We start from the raw sequence: 20,000 nt of genomic DNA, 5'->3' as shown, positions 1-20,000 counted from the left end.
CCAAAATAACAACTTAACCCGCAAAACTCAGGACACGTCAATAGGCGTTCATCACACAAGACTCGGGGCACGTCGATAGATGTTCAGGCTTTTTACGGCTATATTTTGGCTATTTTCTTCCCATTTTCTTTGCTTGTGAGCTGGCAATACTCATCAGGAGTAAACATATGCTCTATGTCACTGTGTCACCAACGATGGATGGTGGGAGCGACAGTGATTTCACAGTGTCTGATTCCACCACCCCTCCCGCGCGCCTTACTTCTATACCTCAGGTCTCTCGCCATGTTGCGGGGAGACAACTTTTGAATGAGAGTGGTATCAGAACAGGCAACAGGAGAGAGAGAGAGAGAGAGAGAATACAAGGGGCCCGTTTCCTGTTGCTCTAGCCAAGGCTGCTGAACCCGATCGGATGCAAGGCCATGTAAACCGATGATACCACCTCATTCAACCTGTGATATTTTGGTAACCATGACATCTAGAGACTTTGGTTTTTTTGCATTGCAAAGAGGAAGAGTTGCTTGTGGGCAGAACACTATTTGTACTCACTTGTATATTGAATTTCTAAGTGTAATCAATATGTGAATACAGGCTATTTTGTGTGTTTCTCACCAAACTTTTACTTTTGGGACCCATGATCATGGGGTCTTGAGTTCGCAAAACTTAAGAAAAAATATACACTGCCGAGGAGCACACACATATATGCACAAAGGATGAACAACGATACACAATGCAGGCTGAATGTTCGGGTGGACACAGGTAGCCGAGCAATCGCTGCACCACCTACCGATGGCTATTCTTATCTTAAAAATATCTTCGTATTTCAAGGCGTAAATTACAGGCAACCCCCCTTAACGAAAGGGTTACGTTCCTAAAGAAAACCTTCGTTAAGCGAAACTTCATTAAGCAAACCGATTATAACAAGTTTAACCCCTGACTTGAACTTCCATTGAGAGTAAACAAAGCGAGAGTGCATCAAAGTACAGTGAAAGGTTTAATGAAGGTAAAAATTATGAAGTTAAACATTTAGGCAGTGTAATTTAAGTCATTATAATATACACTAATGTATGTTTTTTCTCTTTCTCCTACTTTCTTCTTAACAGGGCCTGGCAACCAGCGGGATTTTTTTTTTTGCAGCGCTTTGTTTTCCCTTGGCCGGTGCCCTTGTAATGTAAAAAAAAAAAAAAAAAAAAAAATGTAAATACATAACTTTATAATGCTGATGATCTTAAGTTTATGAAGGGAGGGAGAGTGAAACGGGAAAGACACTAACCAGCAACCTGTGGAATGTAAACAAAGGATGCATCATTGTATCACATACGAAACTTATATACCACATTTCCACAAGGCTTTCCATTTTATCCATTGTAGAGTCATGAGTTCAGATGGTTCTTTTAGCTTGCAAGGAAGATATGGTCTCACCAGCCTTCTTAATAGAGTCTGCTGAATTGAAAATAGTAGAGACAGTAGATGGAGTCAAGATGGTGGCGAGCAATGCTATTAGTTTTCTCGCCTCTCTCTTGTCTGTGAGTAATATCCAGCTGCACTTCGAAAGTAAGAGACTTCCTGGTCTTCTTAGCAACGCTAGGCGACATTGCAGGGCATTTTGGTGGTAAGTTGAGCGAGGGACGACGAACTGCTGCTGACGCTATTATTGTTTTGAGTAGGGGGAGTGAGTGGTGTGCATGTTGGCCACGAGAGGCGCTGATGTTTTCAAAAGCCTGTTGGCTTGCGTGATACAGCGGTGCTTTCAAACTTGGAAAAAATTACCTGGATAAAACTTTGTTAAAGCGAGTTTGATGTTTGTGAAACGAGTAGATGGTAGTAAAATGAAACCTTCGTTGTAGCGAAATTTCATTGTGTGAACCTTCATTAAGTGGGGGTTGCCTGTATATGAAATTTTTCATCGTATATCAAAAAAATCGTATGTTGGGGCGTTTGTATCTCGAGGTATTACTGTAGAAGAAAATTGGAAAGAATACAGAAGATTGCTACAAAGATGGTGCCGGAATTAAAAGATCTCTCATATGGAAAACGACTGAAGGAAATGGGACTGCCAACCTTACAAGATAGAAGAGAACATGGGGACCTAATAACAATGTATAAGATAGTAAATGATATTGAAAAGATAGACAAAGAAGACCTGGTGCTGTTGACAAAAGAAGATGGAAGGACAAGAGGACATGAAAAGAAGATCAGGATGAGGCAGTGTGTACATGATATTGGAAAATATAGTTTTCCACACAGAATGGTGGAAAAATGGAATGCGTTGGATAAGGAATTTGTTACAGCACATAATGTACATAACTTTACGGAAAAAATTTGATAAATGGAGATATGGAGACAGAACACTATTAGCCCCTCTCGAACCCTGTACAATACAACTAGGTAAATACACACACACACACACACACACACACACACACACACACACACACACACACACACACACACACACACACACACACACAGTTGGTGATCACCAGCAAGTCAACATGTAGTGAACGACCCTACTCAAAATATTTCTGTGTTGGTAGTTGGTCTGTATGTACTCTGACACTGTTGTCACTTTGTGCTACTCTTCCTGTGTGATCAAGCCACATTAAAGTTCTGTATTTGACCCATTTATCTCCAACCTCTCCACATTTTGTTCCTGCTGGTTCATACATAATCATAATACCTTTATCATTATTTCTTTCACTCCGCAGGCAGTTCTCAAGTAGGTAACTAACTTTAGCTAATTGGATACTTGACCATTCTACACTTCTCACCTTCATACGTCATTTTTGGCTCTATGTCATTATCAATTTTTTATTATTTACTTATTTGTTCATTGGTTATTGATTCCCTCCATGTTTTCTTATTTTGGTTTTCATTTTTTGTCATATTACTTGAATTTTTATGTATCATAGAAAGTATTAAAGATATGTAATTGATCTTTGGAATCCACTTGAGAGGGATTGATATGAGCTGAGTAATAACTTGTTTTCCATTGTGAAAAGTTATTGAGAGGCAAAACATTGTGATTTATCTGATCTAATCTGTTATTCAAGAGATTAGAAAGTTCATTATTTGCAGATCAGCTCATAGTTTTTCTTGAAGAGTATTTTCATATATTCCTCCCATTGTAGTACTGCTAGGAGGTGATTCTTAATAAGGTAGATAATCATGAAGACACTTTTAGAAAGCAGATTACAGTATGTACTCCTATATATTTACACCAATGATAATATTTTCTATGATCAAACAGCATCTTTGAATGTTGCTACACCTTTTTCTATAATAAGCCTTGATCTGGAAGTGGTGTGTGGGTGGCAGCAGCGGTGAGGAGCGGTGAGGCCACTAATGGGTGGGTGTTTCAGCTGGTGGTGAGTGACGTGCTGGGTGTGGGCCTCCAGGTGCTGGACTTCACTATGAGCTACATGCCAACCTCTGTTCCCTACGTGCCATTCCCCGCCCCATCACCTCCTCAGCCACCCACGTATGTCACCTGCTCTTACCAAACTGGTTTCTCCAAAGTTTTCCTTGAGGTGTTTTTCTCTTGTCAACTTTCATCTCTAACAATATTTAAATATGTCCTCTTGCTATAACACAAACCTTTATTTGATTTTTATTTCATGATTATTATATTATCTAATTATTTTGTATTGTATTATTTGTTTATGTTATATGTTTCATGAGTGTTTTTGTCTGACACCCTTCTCTTTCCAAAATCACATCACTAAAAGTCCCTCAGTTCTATCTATTTTTTCTTATATATATATATATATATATATATATATATATATATATATATATATATATATATATATATATATATATATATATATATATATATATATATATATATATATATATATATATATATATATATATATATATATATATATATATATATATATATATATATATATATATATATATATATATATATATATATATATATATATATATATATATCTCTCTCTCTCTCTCTCTCTCTCTCTCTCTCTCTCTCTCTCTCTCTCTCTCTCTCTCTCTCTCTCTCTCTCTCTCTCTCTCTCTCTCTCTCTCTCTCTCTCTCTTTGGCACTCACTATGCACACGCAGAAATGGAAGTACGTACTGCATTGGCAGCACTTGCCTCCTCAGTACCTTCAAACACTGATTGTGCTGTTTACTTGTGCTCCACACCAGAGTGACATGCTTCCTTGCATTAAGCTGAATTTTATTCACCATATTATTGATGGGTATCTCTGTAAGGCTAGAATAATATGATAGTGATTATGACAGAGGATGGCAGGATGTGATGGGCTGTTGGCTCACAAGTGAGAGGGAACATATGTCTGGCTGAATGTGAGGGAGACGAGGAGAAACATCCACAAGCCTGAAAAATATTGCTACACTGGCACATTGCTGCTGTCACTTAACACAGCTATTATTTGTTGTAATCTTACCTCCATCCCTTTCTCACCTCCTTTCTCTCTCTCTCTCTCTCTCTCTCTCTCTCTCTCTCTCTCTCTCTCTCTCTCTCTCTCTCTCTCTCTCTCTCTCTCTCTCTCTCTCTTTTTTCTCTCTCTCTCTCTCTCTCTGGTAACTTGGATTATTGGATAGCACGGATGGGCCTTCCTTTCAAATGGTCCGACTTGTGCACTAATGGGGTGTTTACTGTAAAGGCAACCCCCGCTTAATGAACAGGTTACGTTCCTAAAAAAAACGTTCGTTGTGTGAATTTTCATTAAGAGAACCAATTATAACAAGTTTGACCCCTGACTTGAACTTCCATTGTGAGTAAACAAAGTGAGAGTGCATCATAGTACAGTAAAAGGTTTAATGAAAGTAGAAATTATGAAATTAAACATTTAAGCAGTTTAATTTAAGACTAAGTCATTATAATGTACACTAATGTATGTATGTAAGTAACTTTATAATGTTGATGATCTTAAATTAATGAAGGGAGGGAGAGTGGAGCAGGGAAAACGCTAGCTGGCAATCTGTGAAATGTAAACAAAGGGCGCATCACTGTACCACAAACAAAACTTATGTACCACATTTCCGCAAGGCTTTCCATTTTATTCATTGCAGAGTCACGAGTTTGGGTGGTTCTTTTAGCATGCAAGGAAGATACAGTCTCACCAGCCTTCTTTATAGAGTCTGCTGACTTGAAAATAGTAGAGACAGTAGATGGAGTCAAGATGGTGGCGAGCAATGCTATTAGTTTTTTCGCCTCTCATGTGCCCATCCAGCTTCACTTCGAGAGTAAGAGATTTCCTGGTCTTATCAACACTTGGCAACAGTGTAGGGCTGGTTGCAGGGCATTTTGGTAGCATGATGAGCTAGAGAAGACTCTTTTATTGTTTTGAACTAAGAGTGGAGAAGGGTAGGGGAGTGAGTGGTGCGCATTTTGTCCACAAGAGGCGCTGGTGTATTCAAAAGCCTGTTGGCTTGTGTGATACAGCAGTACTTTCAAACTTGGAAAAAATTACCTGGATAAAATTTTGTTAAAGCGAGTTTGGTGTTCTTTATACAAGTAGATAGTAGTAAAAGGAAACGTACGTTGTAGCAAAATTTCATTGAGTAAACGTTCGTTAAGTCGGGGTTGCCTGTATTGGGAAATTTGAGTTACTGGTGTTCAGATTAAAGAATTTTTACTGTATTTCCAAGCCAAGATCAAAGGTTTAAAGTTTGCCTGCCTAAACTCAAAACATTTCTAGGTTTTTGGTATTTTCTTTTCTGAAGCAGATTGGAAAACCACCATTGTTTCTTAATCCATTACTACAAGGAACTAAGGGTTGTTTTATGGATAATAAATCCAGGAATAGTTAAATTGTCATTATGAGCCAGTGGTAACCTTTCTAACAGAAATACTCTTCATTCTTCTACACAAACCTATCACTATGTCTTGGGTATTTCCTCAACTCAAGCCACAATTTAGCTTGTATTTTAACAAATATGATAGCAAGTTTTTCTGCAGTAAATTGAGATTTCCCACATTGTAGAAATATTTAAGTAGGTTCCAGTGAAGAAAAAAATTATATATAAGTGAACCACTGATAACTGAACTGCGAAAAACTGGGTGTTTACTATGTATATATATGTATGTATAATTACACAAGATGTAACAAGAGTTTCTTTAGATATTGCTAGAGGTGAAAGGTTAAGTTATTCTAAGTAGAAAATGTTCTATATACATGCACATTTTAAGGTCTTGTTTTCCCATGGGATAAATTTGAATGTTGCCAGACAGCTATGACCAGCATGGTATCTTGACAGAATTTGTGTACACAGGATGTCCAATGGTGAAATCATGAGTTAAACTGCCGTCATCTCTACAAAGTTTGCTGGGTTATGTCCACTCCAGCATATACCCAATCTAATTAATGGCCTTTCCTTATGCCCAGAATTTGCATTGGCTTGTGCTTGTGAATCCAGCTTGTGCTTGCACAACCAGTGACACAGTATCATTGTGTTCCAGTCCAGAGACTCATCCTACCTAAGATCACTCTCGCTCTAGACATATACATGATAAACAAGTAAACAAAAAACCTTATACACAAGCACGACAACCTTCCACTTCAACTGCCACTGTGACACAAGGCAGAGCCTGACAGGTCTGCAGTTTACCTGCCCAGTTGGGCTGTTTCTTGTCAGAATTGGCAGGAAAATATTAGTCATAGGTTGGCTGTTTTTTTGCATACAGACTCACAAGATATAGAAGTGATTAGCTTCAAATTTCAAAGACGTGATACAGTAAGGTCTCGAGTTACGTCAGAGTTACGTTCCTGAAACATGACGTAAGTCGATTTTGTACGTAACTCGAGTTTTTGTACTTTCAAAGCATATTGTCGAGTTTTCAACCAATAATTTTTTATGCTTATTCAGGTAAGTAAAAGGTTATATTGTTATATTGGTATATTATTTACAACTATGTAGGAATATATTGATTAGGGCCGCAAACGCGAAGGACTGCAGGTTGCTGAGAGGGACGGCCTGAGGCCGCCAGGAGGGTGGGCAGATCGAATGTTGTGACGCCCAGGGCGGACAGCTGGGAGCTTTGTGGAGTGCGGTAGGAGTAGAAGTGTTATATAAGTAAAAGGTTATATTGGTATATTATTTACATGTATGTAGGAATATGAAACACAAGCTTGTTTTTGTTGTTGATTAGGGCCATGAACGCGAAGGACTGCATGTTGTCAGAGGGGTGGACGCCTGAGGCCACCAGGAGGGTGGGCAGGTCGAATGTTGTGACGCCCAGGGCGGACAGCTGGGAGCGTAGTGCAGTGCGGTGGGAGTAGAAGCGTGGGCAGCGGGGCAGGAAATGCAATAGGAAAGGGCAATAGGGATCAGCAGACAAGCACAGACGGTGTAAGTGAGCTGCAAGTGTCGTGTGGCCCAGGCGAAGGCTCCGGAGTTGTTATTGTTGTGATAGGTGCGTGAGCCCTCAAGGTCGTCAACCTCCCCGTTGTCATGGTAACGGGCTTCCCATTTTCTTCTTCACTCCCTTACACACAGCTGCTGCCTCCCTTCTCATGTCTTTTAATTATGTCCACTTTTTCTTGTAGCGTAATGGTTTTCCTTTTCTTAGCATCACTGCTATCACTCAGGAGTTTTCTTTTTGGTGCCATTGAGCAAGATACTAAGATAGTCAGCAAACGCAGATGTAGGAACACTCTTGCCAGGGGCGACGGTGTGGTGGAACTGAGGCGAGAGTGTTATTGTATTCAAGCATGAGGTGGGCGGTGTGGTGGATAACCACTAGTGACGCCTGGCGGCCAACAATAACAATAAACCCCGCACTTTACGATTTATAAATTTTCAATTTTTTAAATCTTAAATTGCCTTATAGTGGACTGACGTAAGTGCGAGTTTGACGTAACTCAAGACCGACGTAACCCGGGACCTTACTGTACATTAACACCTGCTCATAATAATACTCAAGAAGGATTCATGACAGGATAGGTCTCATAATAGCATCAGTCTGACCTGCCACACAAGCCACATCCTACTAACATCCCTTGAGATGATTAATTGACCTGTGGGTTATAACATGCTTTCCACTGTCCATCCTTCAATCTGGCTTTTCAGAGTCAATGTTCCTTTCTCAACATTTGAGGAACATCATCCAGTTGGGAGAGCAATGACAAAGATTTTGAATGTTGGCTGGCCCAGACAGGTGTTAAACAATCTTAGAAAATTCTTGATGAGTTCACAGCTACCAGAACACCTTAGGGACAAGAGATTTTAAGATAGTAGGACAGTTTGGGCTTTCAGTGCTGCCACAGTGGCATTATGTGTGTGTGTGTGTGTGTGTGTGTGTGTGTGTGTGTGTGTGTGTGTGTGTGTGTGTGTGTGTGTGTGTGTGTGTGTGTGTGTGTATTTACCTAGTTGTAGTTTTACAGGGCCTGGGCTTTACGCTCGTGTGGCCCCGTCTCCATATCTACACTTATCCAATTTTTCTTTAAACCTATGCACACTCTTTGCAGACACCACTTCCTCACTCAAACTGTTCCAAGTCTCAACACATCTTTGCAGGAAACTATATTTTTTAACATCTCTCAGACATCTTCCCTTCCTCAGGTTTTTACTATGCGATCTTGTGTTTCTAATGTCATATTCTTCTCTCAGAATCAATTTCTCATTATCCACTTGATCCAGTCCATTAATCAATTTATAAACTTGTATCAGATCCCCTCTCTCCCTTTGTTCCAGGGTTGGTAGATCCATAGCCTTTAGTCTCTCCTCATATGTCATCCCTTCAAATTCTGGAACCATTCTAGTGGCCAATTTTGGTAGTCTCTCCAACTTCCTTATGTGTTTCTTTTTATGGGGGTTCCACACAACTCCTGCATATTCCAATCTGGGTATATTATAGTACTTATCAATTTCTTCATTTCTTTGTCCATATAGTGAAATGCGAATCCAATATTCCTTAGTAAATTATATGTCTCTGAAAATTCTATCAATATGGCTTACCAGTTGATTGTTTTCTTCCATTGTCACTCCCAAGTCCTTTTCCTTTTTTACTTTTTCTAGTTCTATTCCATCTCCCATCTTATAGATTCCCACTGATCATCTTTCACTCTTTCCTATTTCCATGACATGGCTTTTGTCCACATTGAATTTCATCTCCCATTTTTTACTCCATTTCTAGATCTTGTTTAAGTCTTCATGCAGTATTTCACAATCCTCTTTTTGCTTCATAACTCTGCACAGTTTTGCATCATCTGCAAACAGATTTATGTAGCTGTTCACTCCCTCTGGCATGTCGTTTATATATGTGAGAAAAAGTATTGGCGCCAATATTGACCCCTGTGGCACTCCGCTTTCTACTGCTCTCCACTTGGATTTCATATCTTTAACTACTGTCCTTATTTCTCTCCCCCTCAAATAATTTTCCGTTCATCTCAATGTGCTTCCTTTTAGTCCACCTTACTCCTCTAACTTCCACAGTAATCTTTCATGTGGTACTTTATCAAACGCCATTTTTAAATCCAAATTAATACAGTCAATCCCTCTCTCTCTCTTGTACTCTATCAACTGTTCTGGAGTAGAAACTCAGTAAATTTGTTACACACGACCGACCTTTTCTAAATTTAACCAAATTGGCTATTTGATAATAATTTGTTGTCTTCAAGAAACTCGATCCATTGTTTCTTTATTACTCTTTCACATCTTGCATATTATACTAGTTAGTGATACTGGTTTGTAATTTAAAGGTTCTTCCTTCCTTTCTTTCTTATATATGGAAACCACCTCAGCTCTTTTCCATTCTACTGGAACTGTTCCATTTTCTATTGAGCATTTTATGATGTATGTAGGACTTGTTAGTTCTTCCTTACATTCTTTTAATATTCTGCCTGAGACTTCATCCGGTCCATTGCCTTCTCTTCATCTAATTCTGTCATCAACTCTTTTATTTAAAGCTTGGTTACTTTAATCTCTTTCATATAGACAGTCTCTCTATTACCCTGTGGTCTTTCGAATTTGGATTCCTTAGAAAAGACCTCCTGAAATTTACTATTTAACAGTTCTGCCATACTTTTTTGGATCTTCCACCATCCCATTCTCTCCTTTTAACCTTTCTATTGTTTCTTTTTGCCTTATTTTTCCATTTATGAATCTGTAGAACAATTTTGGTTGCTCCTTACATTTTTCGACAATGTCCTTTTCATAGTTCCTTTCTTCTTCCTTCCTCACCTTAGCATATTCATTTCTCACTGCTTTGAAGTTTTCCTTATTTTCTGGATTTCTATTTCTCCTCCACCTTTTCCATGCTCCATCTCTTTTCTCCTTTGCCCTAGCACACCTTGCATTAAACCAATCTTTCTTTCCTTCTTCTTTAGGTCTATATTTGGGACATATTCCTGACTCCTGTTTTGTATTTTTCCAAAAATAAGTTATATTTTTCTTGCACCCTCTCTGAGTTTTCCATCTCCTCCCAGTTAATGTTTTTGAAATAGTTCTTGAGGTTCTCAATATCAGCCTTTCTGTAGTTTAATCGGTCTCCTTTGTATGATTCATCTCTATCTTCCTTTCTCTCTTCTATATCCATTTCTAATATTACATGGTCACTCTTTCCCAATGGGCACTTATATCTTATATCATCGTTCATTTGTATACCCCTTGTAAAAACCAGGTGCAATCTCACTGGCTCATCATTTCCTTTGAATCTTGTGTTTTCCTTTACTCTTTGGACCATCATATTATCTATCATTAGGTTCATGAATCTATCTCCCCAGGCTTCTTCCCCCATGCCACTTTCATAATTTTCCCAGTCCATCTCCTTACAGTTGAAATCTACTAATATCACTTTTCTCCTTTCTTTAATTATTCTCATTAGACTCCTTATTGTGTCATCTATCATGTCTTTATATTCTTGATTGGTCCATGAATTTGTTTTTGGTGGCACACATGTTACAATGATTGTTAACTCTTTTTTTATTAATATGTATCTTGATATATAGTACTTCTGCTTTTCCTTCCCCACACTCCACTTGGTTTTACCATCATCTCTTTCCTTAACATCATCATGACTCCTCCTCCTCCTTTACCCACTCTCTTTCCTCCATATATTATACCTATTATCTATGTGTATTTTTATTGCCTCATTTAATTTTGTTTCAACCAGGCATACAATATCTGGTTCTTCTTTCTTTTATGTAATCTCTTAATTCTAATTTACTTGATAAAACCCCACTTATGTTCGTATACATCATCTTTAATCTATTGTTCTTATCATTTTTAGTTAAATTTGCTCCTTTTTTTTTTTTTTTTTTTTTTCTTCCTTCTCTTTTATGTACCATTTCCTTATCCTGTCTCCTATAATTCTCCAAAAAATGCCTCTTTCTCCTCTTCTGATCTTTCATTATTTTTTTCCCTTGCTTCTGCCATCAGTTCGTTGTCTCTTCCTTTCTTCCTCATTTCTATTTTTCTTTATATATATATATATATATATATATATATATATATATATATATATATATATATATATATATATATATATATATATATATATATATATATATATATATATATATATATATATATATATATATATATATATATATATATATATATATATATATATATATATATATATATATATATATATATATATATATATATATATATATATATATATATATATATATATATATATATATATATATATATATATATATATATATATATATATATATATATATATATATATATATATATATATATATATATATATATATATATATATATATATATATATATATATATATATATATATATATATATATTGCTGCTTGTGATTTTAGTAGTATCTTAATTGGTCTAACTGATCCTTCTTGATATGGTCCCATTCTGTGGATTTCTTCTACCTCCTCTTCTAAGCTCTGTCTATCCTCATCATTTAGATTCTGTAATAGGTCTTTGACTGATTTCATTTCTTCTTTTTCCCTTCTTGGTCTATATTTTACATTTTTTTTTTTTTTCTTTCAGGCCAAAAATAATTACACTTTTTTCCTGCAATTTCCCTTTCTAGATTTTCTTTTTTCTTAAGGACTCCTATCATTTTGATTGCCATATTCTCATCTCTTTCTTTTAACTTCTTGAAACACTTCCTGAAAATTTTCCTTGTCTTTCTTATCTTGGACTCTCCATGTACTCTTTCTTCTTTGTTTACGAGATCTTTCAGTTCCTCTTTTTCTTTCTTGGCTTTATTGAGTCCTTCTTCCATCTGTTTCTTGTACTTAGCTACTTCCTTTTTCAGTTCCTCATTTTCTGCTCTTAGCCTAGCTTCGTTTTCTTCCACTCTTTTTATCCTATCTTTCAATTTCTGGAACTCTTTTTCCTGTTCTTCGTTCTCTTTAATTCCCATATTCTCCTTTATTCATTTATCTAATTTATGTTCAATATCTAACACTCTCTTAAATAGGGAAGTATTTGCTGTATCAAAACCTTTGAATGCCCTTTCACCCTCATCAACATATTTATCCTCTACCATTCTTTCACTGGTCTCATACCTGCATTTAGATGTAATCTCTTCCTTACTCATGATTCTCTAACACTGTATACATGAAAATGAATCTACACTACTTGTCCAGGCCCCTGCAAACACAAACAACAGCTGATGTTCGGAGCGATGATTACTGCGTCCTTCCTCGCCCATGTCTCGAATGTGTGTGTATTTTTTTTATGTAGGGAAGAGGGCCAGCCAAGGGCAAAAAAAAAAGATTTAAAAAAAGGCCCACTTGAGTGCTGGCTCTCTAAAAAGTGGGAAACCGTCAGCCAAAATTAGGGAGCAAATGCCTCGATACCTCCCTCTTAGAAGAAAAGTCGTAGGAATTCGGAAATACAGATGCAGGGAGGGAGTTCCAGAGTTTACCAGTGAAAGGGATGAATGGCTGAGAGTACTGGTTAAGTCTTGCGTTAAAGAGTTGGATAGAGAATAGGGATGAGAGGAAGAAGAAAGTGTTGTGCAGCGAGGCCGCAAGAGGAGGGGAGGCATGCAGTTAGCAAGATTAGTAGAACAGTTAGCATGAAAATAGCGATAAAAGATAGAAAGAGATGCAACATTTCAGTGGTGAGAAAGAGGCTGAAGACAATTAGTGAGAGGGGAGTTGATGAAACAAAAAGATTTTGATTCCACCCTATCTAGTAAAACTGTGTGACTGGAACCCCACAAACATGCGAAAAGTACTCTATACAAGGGCGGATAAGGCCCTTATACAGAGTAAGCAGTTAGAGGGGCGAGAAAAATTAGCGGAGATGCCTCAGAACACCTAACTTCATAGAAGCTGAAGCTGTTTTAGTAAGAGGTGAGATGTGAAGTTTCCAGTTAAGATTGTGAGCAAAGGACAGACCGAGGATATTCATTGTGGAAGAGGGAGACAGTTGAGTGTCATTGAAGAAGAGGGGATAGTTGTCTGGAAGGTTGTATCGAGTTGATAGATGGAGGAATTGAGTTTTTGAGGCATTGAAAACTACTAGATTTTCTCTGCCCCAATCGGAAATCTTAGAAAGATCAGAAGTCAGACATTCTGTGGTGTCCTTGCGTGATCTGTTGACTTCCTGAAGGGTTGGTCATCTCTGAAACGATGTGGAAAGATGTAAGGTGGTATCATCAGCGTAGGAGTGGATAGGGCAAGAAGTTTGGTTAAGGTGGTCATTAATGAATAATAGAAAGAGAGTGGGTGACAGAACAGAACCCTGAGGAACTCCACTATTAATAGATTTGGGAGAAGAACAGTGGCCGTCTACCACAGCAGCAATAGAACAGTCAGAAAGGAAACTTGAGATAAAGTTGCAGAGAGAAGGATAGAAGCTGTAGGAGGGCAGTTTTGAAATCAAAGCTTTATGCCAGACTCTATCAAAAGCTTTTGATATGTCTAACACTACAGGAAAAGTTTCACCGAAATCTCTAAAAGAGAATGACCAATAGAGCGATGGAAGCCGTACTGGCGATCAGACAAAAGATTGTGAAGTGACAGTTGTTTGAGAATTTTCCTATTCAGGATAAATTCAAAAACGTTAGACAAGAAAGAGATTAAAGCTATAGAATGGTAGTTTGAGGGATTGGAACAGTCACCCTTTTTAGGAACAAGCTGAATGTAGGCAAACTTCCAGCAGGAAGTAGATAGACAAAGTTGGAAGAGTTTGGCCAGGCAAGGTGCAAGCACGGAAGCACAGTTTTTGAGAACAATAGGAGGTACCCCAGCAGGACCATAAGCCTTCTGAGGGTTTAGGCCAGCGAGGGCATGGAAAACATTGTTACAAAGAATTTTAATTGTAGACATGAAATAGTCAGAGGGAGGAGGAGAGGGAGGGACAAGCCCAGAATCGTCCAAGGTGGAGGAGCTATGAGAAAAGGTTTGAGAGAAGAGTTCAGCTTTAGAGACAGAAGATATGGCAGTGGTGTCATCAGAATGAAATACAGGAGGGAAAGATGAAGAAGTGAAGTTATTTGAGATGTTTTTGGCTAGATGCCAGAAGTCTTGAGGGGAGTTTGAGTTTGACAGATTTTGACATTTTCTATTTATGAAGGAGAGTTTGGCAAGTTGAAGAACAGACTTTTATATATATATATATATATATATATATATATATATATATATATATATATATATATATATATATATACCATGTCTTTTCACGGAATTTCTGGGCTAAAGGGATACTTATTAAGGGTACCTCCTATTTCAAAGCCCACCGCTAGGAAACCGTTTCCCAGTGAGGAAGCCCAACCTACACTCAGACCGTAGACAGGATTCAAACCCGTGCTTGAGACCCTCGGACCCCAAAGCACGCATGGATCCATTGTACCACGGCGGCATGATTCCGGGTAGAGATATAAAGTGCGTGAGATTCAGGAGATGGAAGATTCAAGTACCTTTTGTGGGCAACCTCTCTATCATGTATAGCACGAGAACAGGGTGAGTTAAACCAAGGTTTAGAAGGTTTAGGTTGAGATAAAGAATGAGGAATGTACACTTCCATGCCAGACACTATCACCTCTGTTATGCATTCACCACAAAGAGATGGGTCTCTGACATGGAAGCAGTAATCATTCCAGGGAAAATCAGCATAATACCTCCTCAGGTTCCCCTAACTGGCAGAGGCAAAACGCCAGAGGCACCTTCGCTTTGGGGGATCCTGTGGAGGGATTGGAGAAATAGGACAAGATACAGAAATGAGATTGTGATTGGAGGAGCCCAACGGAGATGAAAGGGTGACAGCATAAGCAGAAGGATTAGAGGTGAGAAAGAGATCAAGAATGTTGGGCTTGTCTTCAAGATGGTCAGGAATATGAGTAGGGTGTTGCACCAGTTGCTCTAGGTCATGGAGGATAGCAAAGTTGAAGGCTAGTTCACCAGAATAGTCAGTGAAGGAAGATGAAAGCCAAAGCTGGTGGTGAACATTGAAATCTTCAAGGATGGAAATCTCTGCGAAAGGGTTGAGGGACAGACTGTGCTCCACTTTGGAAGTTAAGTAGTCAAAGAATTTACTATAGTCAGAAGAGTTAGGAGAGAGATAAAGAGCACAGATGAATTTATTTGAGAGTAACTGTTAAGTCGAAGCCAGATGGTGGAAAACTCGGAAGATTCAAGCGTGGGCACGAGAGCAAGTTAAGTCGTTGCGTACATAGACGCAACATTCAGCTTTGGAATGAAAATGAAAATCAAGTAGGAGGGAACAGAGAAGGGGCTACTGTCAGTTGCCTCAGACAGCTGTGTTTTGGTGAGGAAAAGAAGATGAGGTTTAGTAGAGTAGAAGTGGTGTTCTACAGATTGAAATTTAGATCTAAGACTGCGAATGTTCCAGAAGTGTGTGTGTGTGTGTGTGTGTGTGTGTGTGTGTGTGTGTGTGTGTGTGTGTGTGTAATTCACTGTTTGATCTGCTGCAGTCTCTGACGAGACAGCCAGACGTTACCCTACGGAACGAACTCAGAGCTCATTATTTCCGATCTTGGGATAGGTCTGAGACCAGGCACACACCACACACCGGGACAACAAGGTCACAACTCCTCGATTTACATCCCATACCTACTCACTGCTAGGTGAACAGGGCTACGTGAAAGGAGACAAACCCAAATATCTCCACCCGGCCGGGGAATTGAACCCCGGTCATCTGGCTTGTGAAGCCAGCTTTATGCTCGTGTGGTCCCGTCTCCATATCTACACTTATCCAATTTTTCTTTAAAACTATGTACACTCTTTGCTGATACCACTTCCTCACTCAAACTGTTCCAAGTCTCAACACATCTTTGCTGGAAACTAAATTTTTTAACATCTCTCAGACATCGTCCTTTCCTTAGTTTCTTACTATGCGATCTTGTGCTTCTTCTAAAGTCATATTCTTCTCTCAGGATCAGTTTCTCATTATCCACTTCATCCATTCCGTTAATCAATTTATAAACTTGTATCAGATCCCCTCTCTCTCTTCTCTGCTCCAAGGTTGGTAGATCTATTGCCTTTAGTCTCTCCTCATATGCCATCCCTTTAAATTCTGGAACCATTCTTGTAGCCATTTTTTGTAGTCTCTCTAATTTTCTTATGTGTTTCTTTTTGGGAGTCCACACAACTCCTGCATATTCCAATCTAGGTCTTATTTTAGTACTTATCAATTTCTTCATCATTTCCTTGTCCATATAGTGAAATGCTACTCCAATATTCCTTAGCAAATTATCGTCTCTCTGAAAATTCTATCAATATGGCTAACCGGTTGATTATTTTCTTCCATTGTCACTCCCAAGTTCTTTTCCTTTTTTACTTTTTCTAGTTCTACTCCATCTCCCATCTTATAGATTCCCACTGGTCGTCTTTCACTTTTTCCCATTTCCATGACATGGCTTTTGTCCACATTGAATTCCATCTCCCATTTTTTGCTCCATTTCCAGATCTTGTTTAAGTCTTCCTGTAGTATTTCACAATCCTCTGGCATGTCATTTATATATACGAGAATGACATGCCAGAGTGTTCTTCATAAATCTGTTTCGGACGATGCGAAACTGTGCAGAGTCATTAAACAAAAGAGGATTGTGAAATACTACAGGAAGACTTAAACAAGATCTGGAAATGGGCAGAGATTTCATTGTGGTCCCATGTCTGAAAGACCAGTGTGAATCTATAAGATGGGAGATCTAAAAAGGAAAGGACTGTAATGGAAGAAAATAATCAACCGGTTAGCCATATTGATAGAATTTTCAGAGAGACGTATGTGTGTGTGTGTGTGTGTGTGTGTGTGTGTATTTACCTAGTTGTAGTTTTACAGGGCCTGGGCTTTATGCTCGTGTGGCCCCATATCCATATCTACACTTATCCAATCTTACTTTGAAAGTATGCACACTCGTTGCAGACACTACTTCTTCATTTAAACTGTTCCACGTCTCAATACATCTCTGCGGGAAACTATATTTTTTAATATGTCTCAGACATCTTCCTTTTCTCAGCTTTTTACTATGCAATCTTGTGCTTCAGATGTCATATTCTTATCTCAGGATCAGTTTCTCATTATCCACGTGGTCCATTCCATTGATCAATTTATAAACTTGTATCAGGTCTCCTCTCTCCCTTCTCTGTTCCAGGGTTGGTAGATCCATAGCCTTTAGGTTCTCCTCATATGTCATCCCTTCAAATTCTGGAACCATTCTTGTAGCTATTTTTTGTAGCCTCTCCAATTTCCTTATGTGTTTCTTTTTATGAAGGGTCCACACTACTCCTGCATATTCCAAACTGGGTCTTATTATAATACTTATCAATTTCTTCATCATTTCTTTGTCCATGTAGTGAAAAGCTACTCCAATATTCCCTAGCAAATTATATGTTTCTCTAAAAATTCTATCAATATGGCTTACTGGTTGATTGTTTTCTTCTATCGTCACTCCTAAGTCCTTTTCCTTTTTTACTTTCTCCAGTTCTACTCCATCTCCCATCTTATAGATTCCCACAGGTTGTCTTTCACTCTTTCCCATTTCCATGACATGGCTTTTGTTCACATTGAATTCCATTTCCACTTCTTACTCCATTCCCAGATCTTATTTAGGTTTCTTGCAGTATTTCACAATCCTCCTTTTGCTTTATAACTCTGCACAGTTTCGTATCATCTGCAAACAGATTTATGTAGCTGTTCACTCCTTCTGGCATGTCGTTAATATAAATGAGGAAAAGTATTGGTGCCAATACTGACCCCTGTGGCACTCCGCTTTCTACTGCTCTCCACTTGGACTTCATATCTTTAACTACCATCCTTATTTCTCTTCCCCTCAAATAATTTGCTATCCATCTCAATGTGCTTCCTTTTAAGCCACCCTTCTCCTCTAACTTCCACAGTAATCTTGCATGTGGCACTTTGTTAAACGCCTTTTTTAAATCCAAATAGATACAGTCAACCCATCCCTCTCTCTCTTGTACTCTATCAACTATTCTAGAATAGAAACTCAATAAATTAGTTACACAAGACTGTCCTTTTCTAAAACCAAATTGGCTATTTGATATTAATTTGTTGTCTTCAAGGAATTTGATCCATTGTTTTTTTATTATTCTTTCACACATCTTGCATATTACACTAGTTAGTGATACCGGTCTGTAATTTAAAGGTTCTTCCTTCCTTCCGCTCTTATATATGGGAACCACCTCAGCTCTTTTCCATTCTACTGGTACTGTTCCATTTTTTGCCTTCTCTTCATCCAGTTCCTTCATTAACTCTTTTATTTCAAGCTTGGTTACTTTAATCTCTTTCATATCTCTCTATTACTCTGTGGCCTCTCAAATTTGGATTCATTAGTAAAGACCTCCTGGAATTTTTTATTTAAAAGTTCTGCCATACTTTTTGGGTCTTCCACTATCCCGTTCTCTCCTTTTAACCTTTCTATTGTTTCTTTTTGCCTAATTTTTCCATATATGAATCTATAGAACAATTTTGGTTGCTCCTTACATTTTTCGACAATGTCTTTTTCAAAGTTCTTTTCCTCTTCCTTCCTCACCTTAACAAATTCATTTCTCGCTGCTTTGAAGTTTTCCTTATTTGCTGGATTTCTATTTCTCCTCCACCTTTTCCATGCTCCATCTCTTTTCTCCTTTGCCTTGGCACACCTTGCATTAAACCAATCTTTCTTTCCTTCTTCTTTAGGTCTATATTTCGGGACATATTTCCTGTATGTGTGTGTGTGTGTGTGTGTGTGTGTGTGTGTGTGTGTGTGTGTGTGTGTGAGTTTACCTATTTGTGTATTACAGGGCCCGAGGTAAGCTCTCTGTGTCCTGTCTCCTTGTCCATTCCTGTCATATCTCTCTTTCATCTGATTGACACACGCCGCGTCAACGACATCACTGCTCAGTTTATTCCACTTATCAATGCTGCAATGCGGGAAACTGTATTTTCTCACGTCATTTAGACAGATGTCTTTTATTAGCTTTTTTCCATGTCCTCGGAGATGATTACTTGTGGTCACCTTTATCAACTCTCTGTCCAGTATGTCAATCTTGTTCACCAATTTATACATAGTTATCATGTCTCCTCTTGTTCTTCTCTCTTCTAATGTGGTCAGCCCCAGCTTCCTCAGTCTTTCCTCATAGTCTAACTCCCTGAGTCCTGGTACCATCCTTGTTGCCAGCCTCTGTACCCTTTCTACCTTCTTCACATTTTTCTTCATATGCGGTGACCAGACACAAGCTGCATATTCTAACTGGGGTCTTATTAAGGTACATAATATCTTCTTCATCATTCCTTCATCTAGGTAGTGGAACGCAAGGCCAATATTTTGAAGCATGTTATATGTTTAAAAAAAAAATCTTGTTAATGTGTTTCTCCGGTGACAAAGTGTTTTGCACGGTTACTCTTAAGTCTTTCTCCTCATTGGTCTCTTTAATTTTCTCATCACCCAGTCTGTAATCCCAGTTTGGTCTGTATCTACTTCTTCCGATTTTCATAACATGGGTCTTGTCTATATTAAATTCCATCTGCCACTCCTTACTCTACTCATATATTTTATCAAGAATCTTCCTGTAACTTGTTACAATCTTCCACATTCCTTACTCT

The 20,000-nt window shown here is 38.3% G+C and overlaps 1 protein-coding gene across 9 annotated transcripts in view; it reads left to right on the top strand.

The window, feature by feature from the left end:
* LOC123500157 (zinc finger protein 385B-like) overlaps nt 1-20,000 on the top strand; it is a 157,881-nt gene that overhangs the window by 119,379 nt on the left and 18,502 nt on the right. For all 9 annotated transcript variants that reach the window (XM_045248850.1, XM_045248851.1, XM_045248845.1 and 6 more), the window contains one exon: nt 3,360-3,478. In XM_045248850.1, the coding sequence (XP_045104785.1) occupies nt 3,360-3,478 (119 nt within the window). The remainder of the gene's footprint in view (nt 1-3,359; nt 3,479-20,000) is intronic.

This window comes from Portunus trituberculatus, chromosome 50 (genome assembly GCF_017591435.1).
Source record: "Portunus trituberculatus isolate SZX2019 chromosome 50, ASM1759143v1, whole genome shotgun sequence".
Taxonomy (NCBI): domain Eukaryota; kingdom Metazoa; phylum Arthropoda; class Malacostraca; order Decapoda; family Portunidae; genus Portunus; species Portunus trituberculatus.
This window is presented reverse-complemented; position numbering and strand designations above follow the sequence as displayed.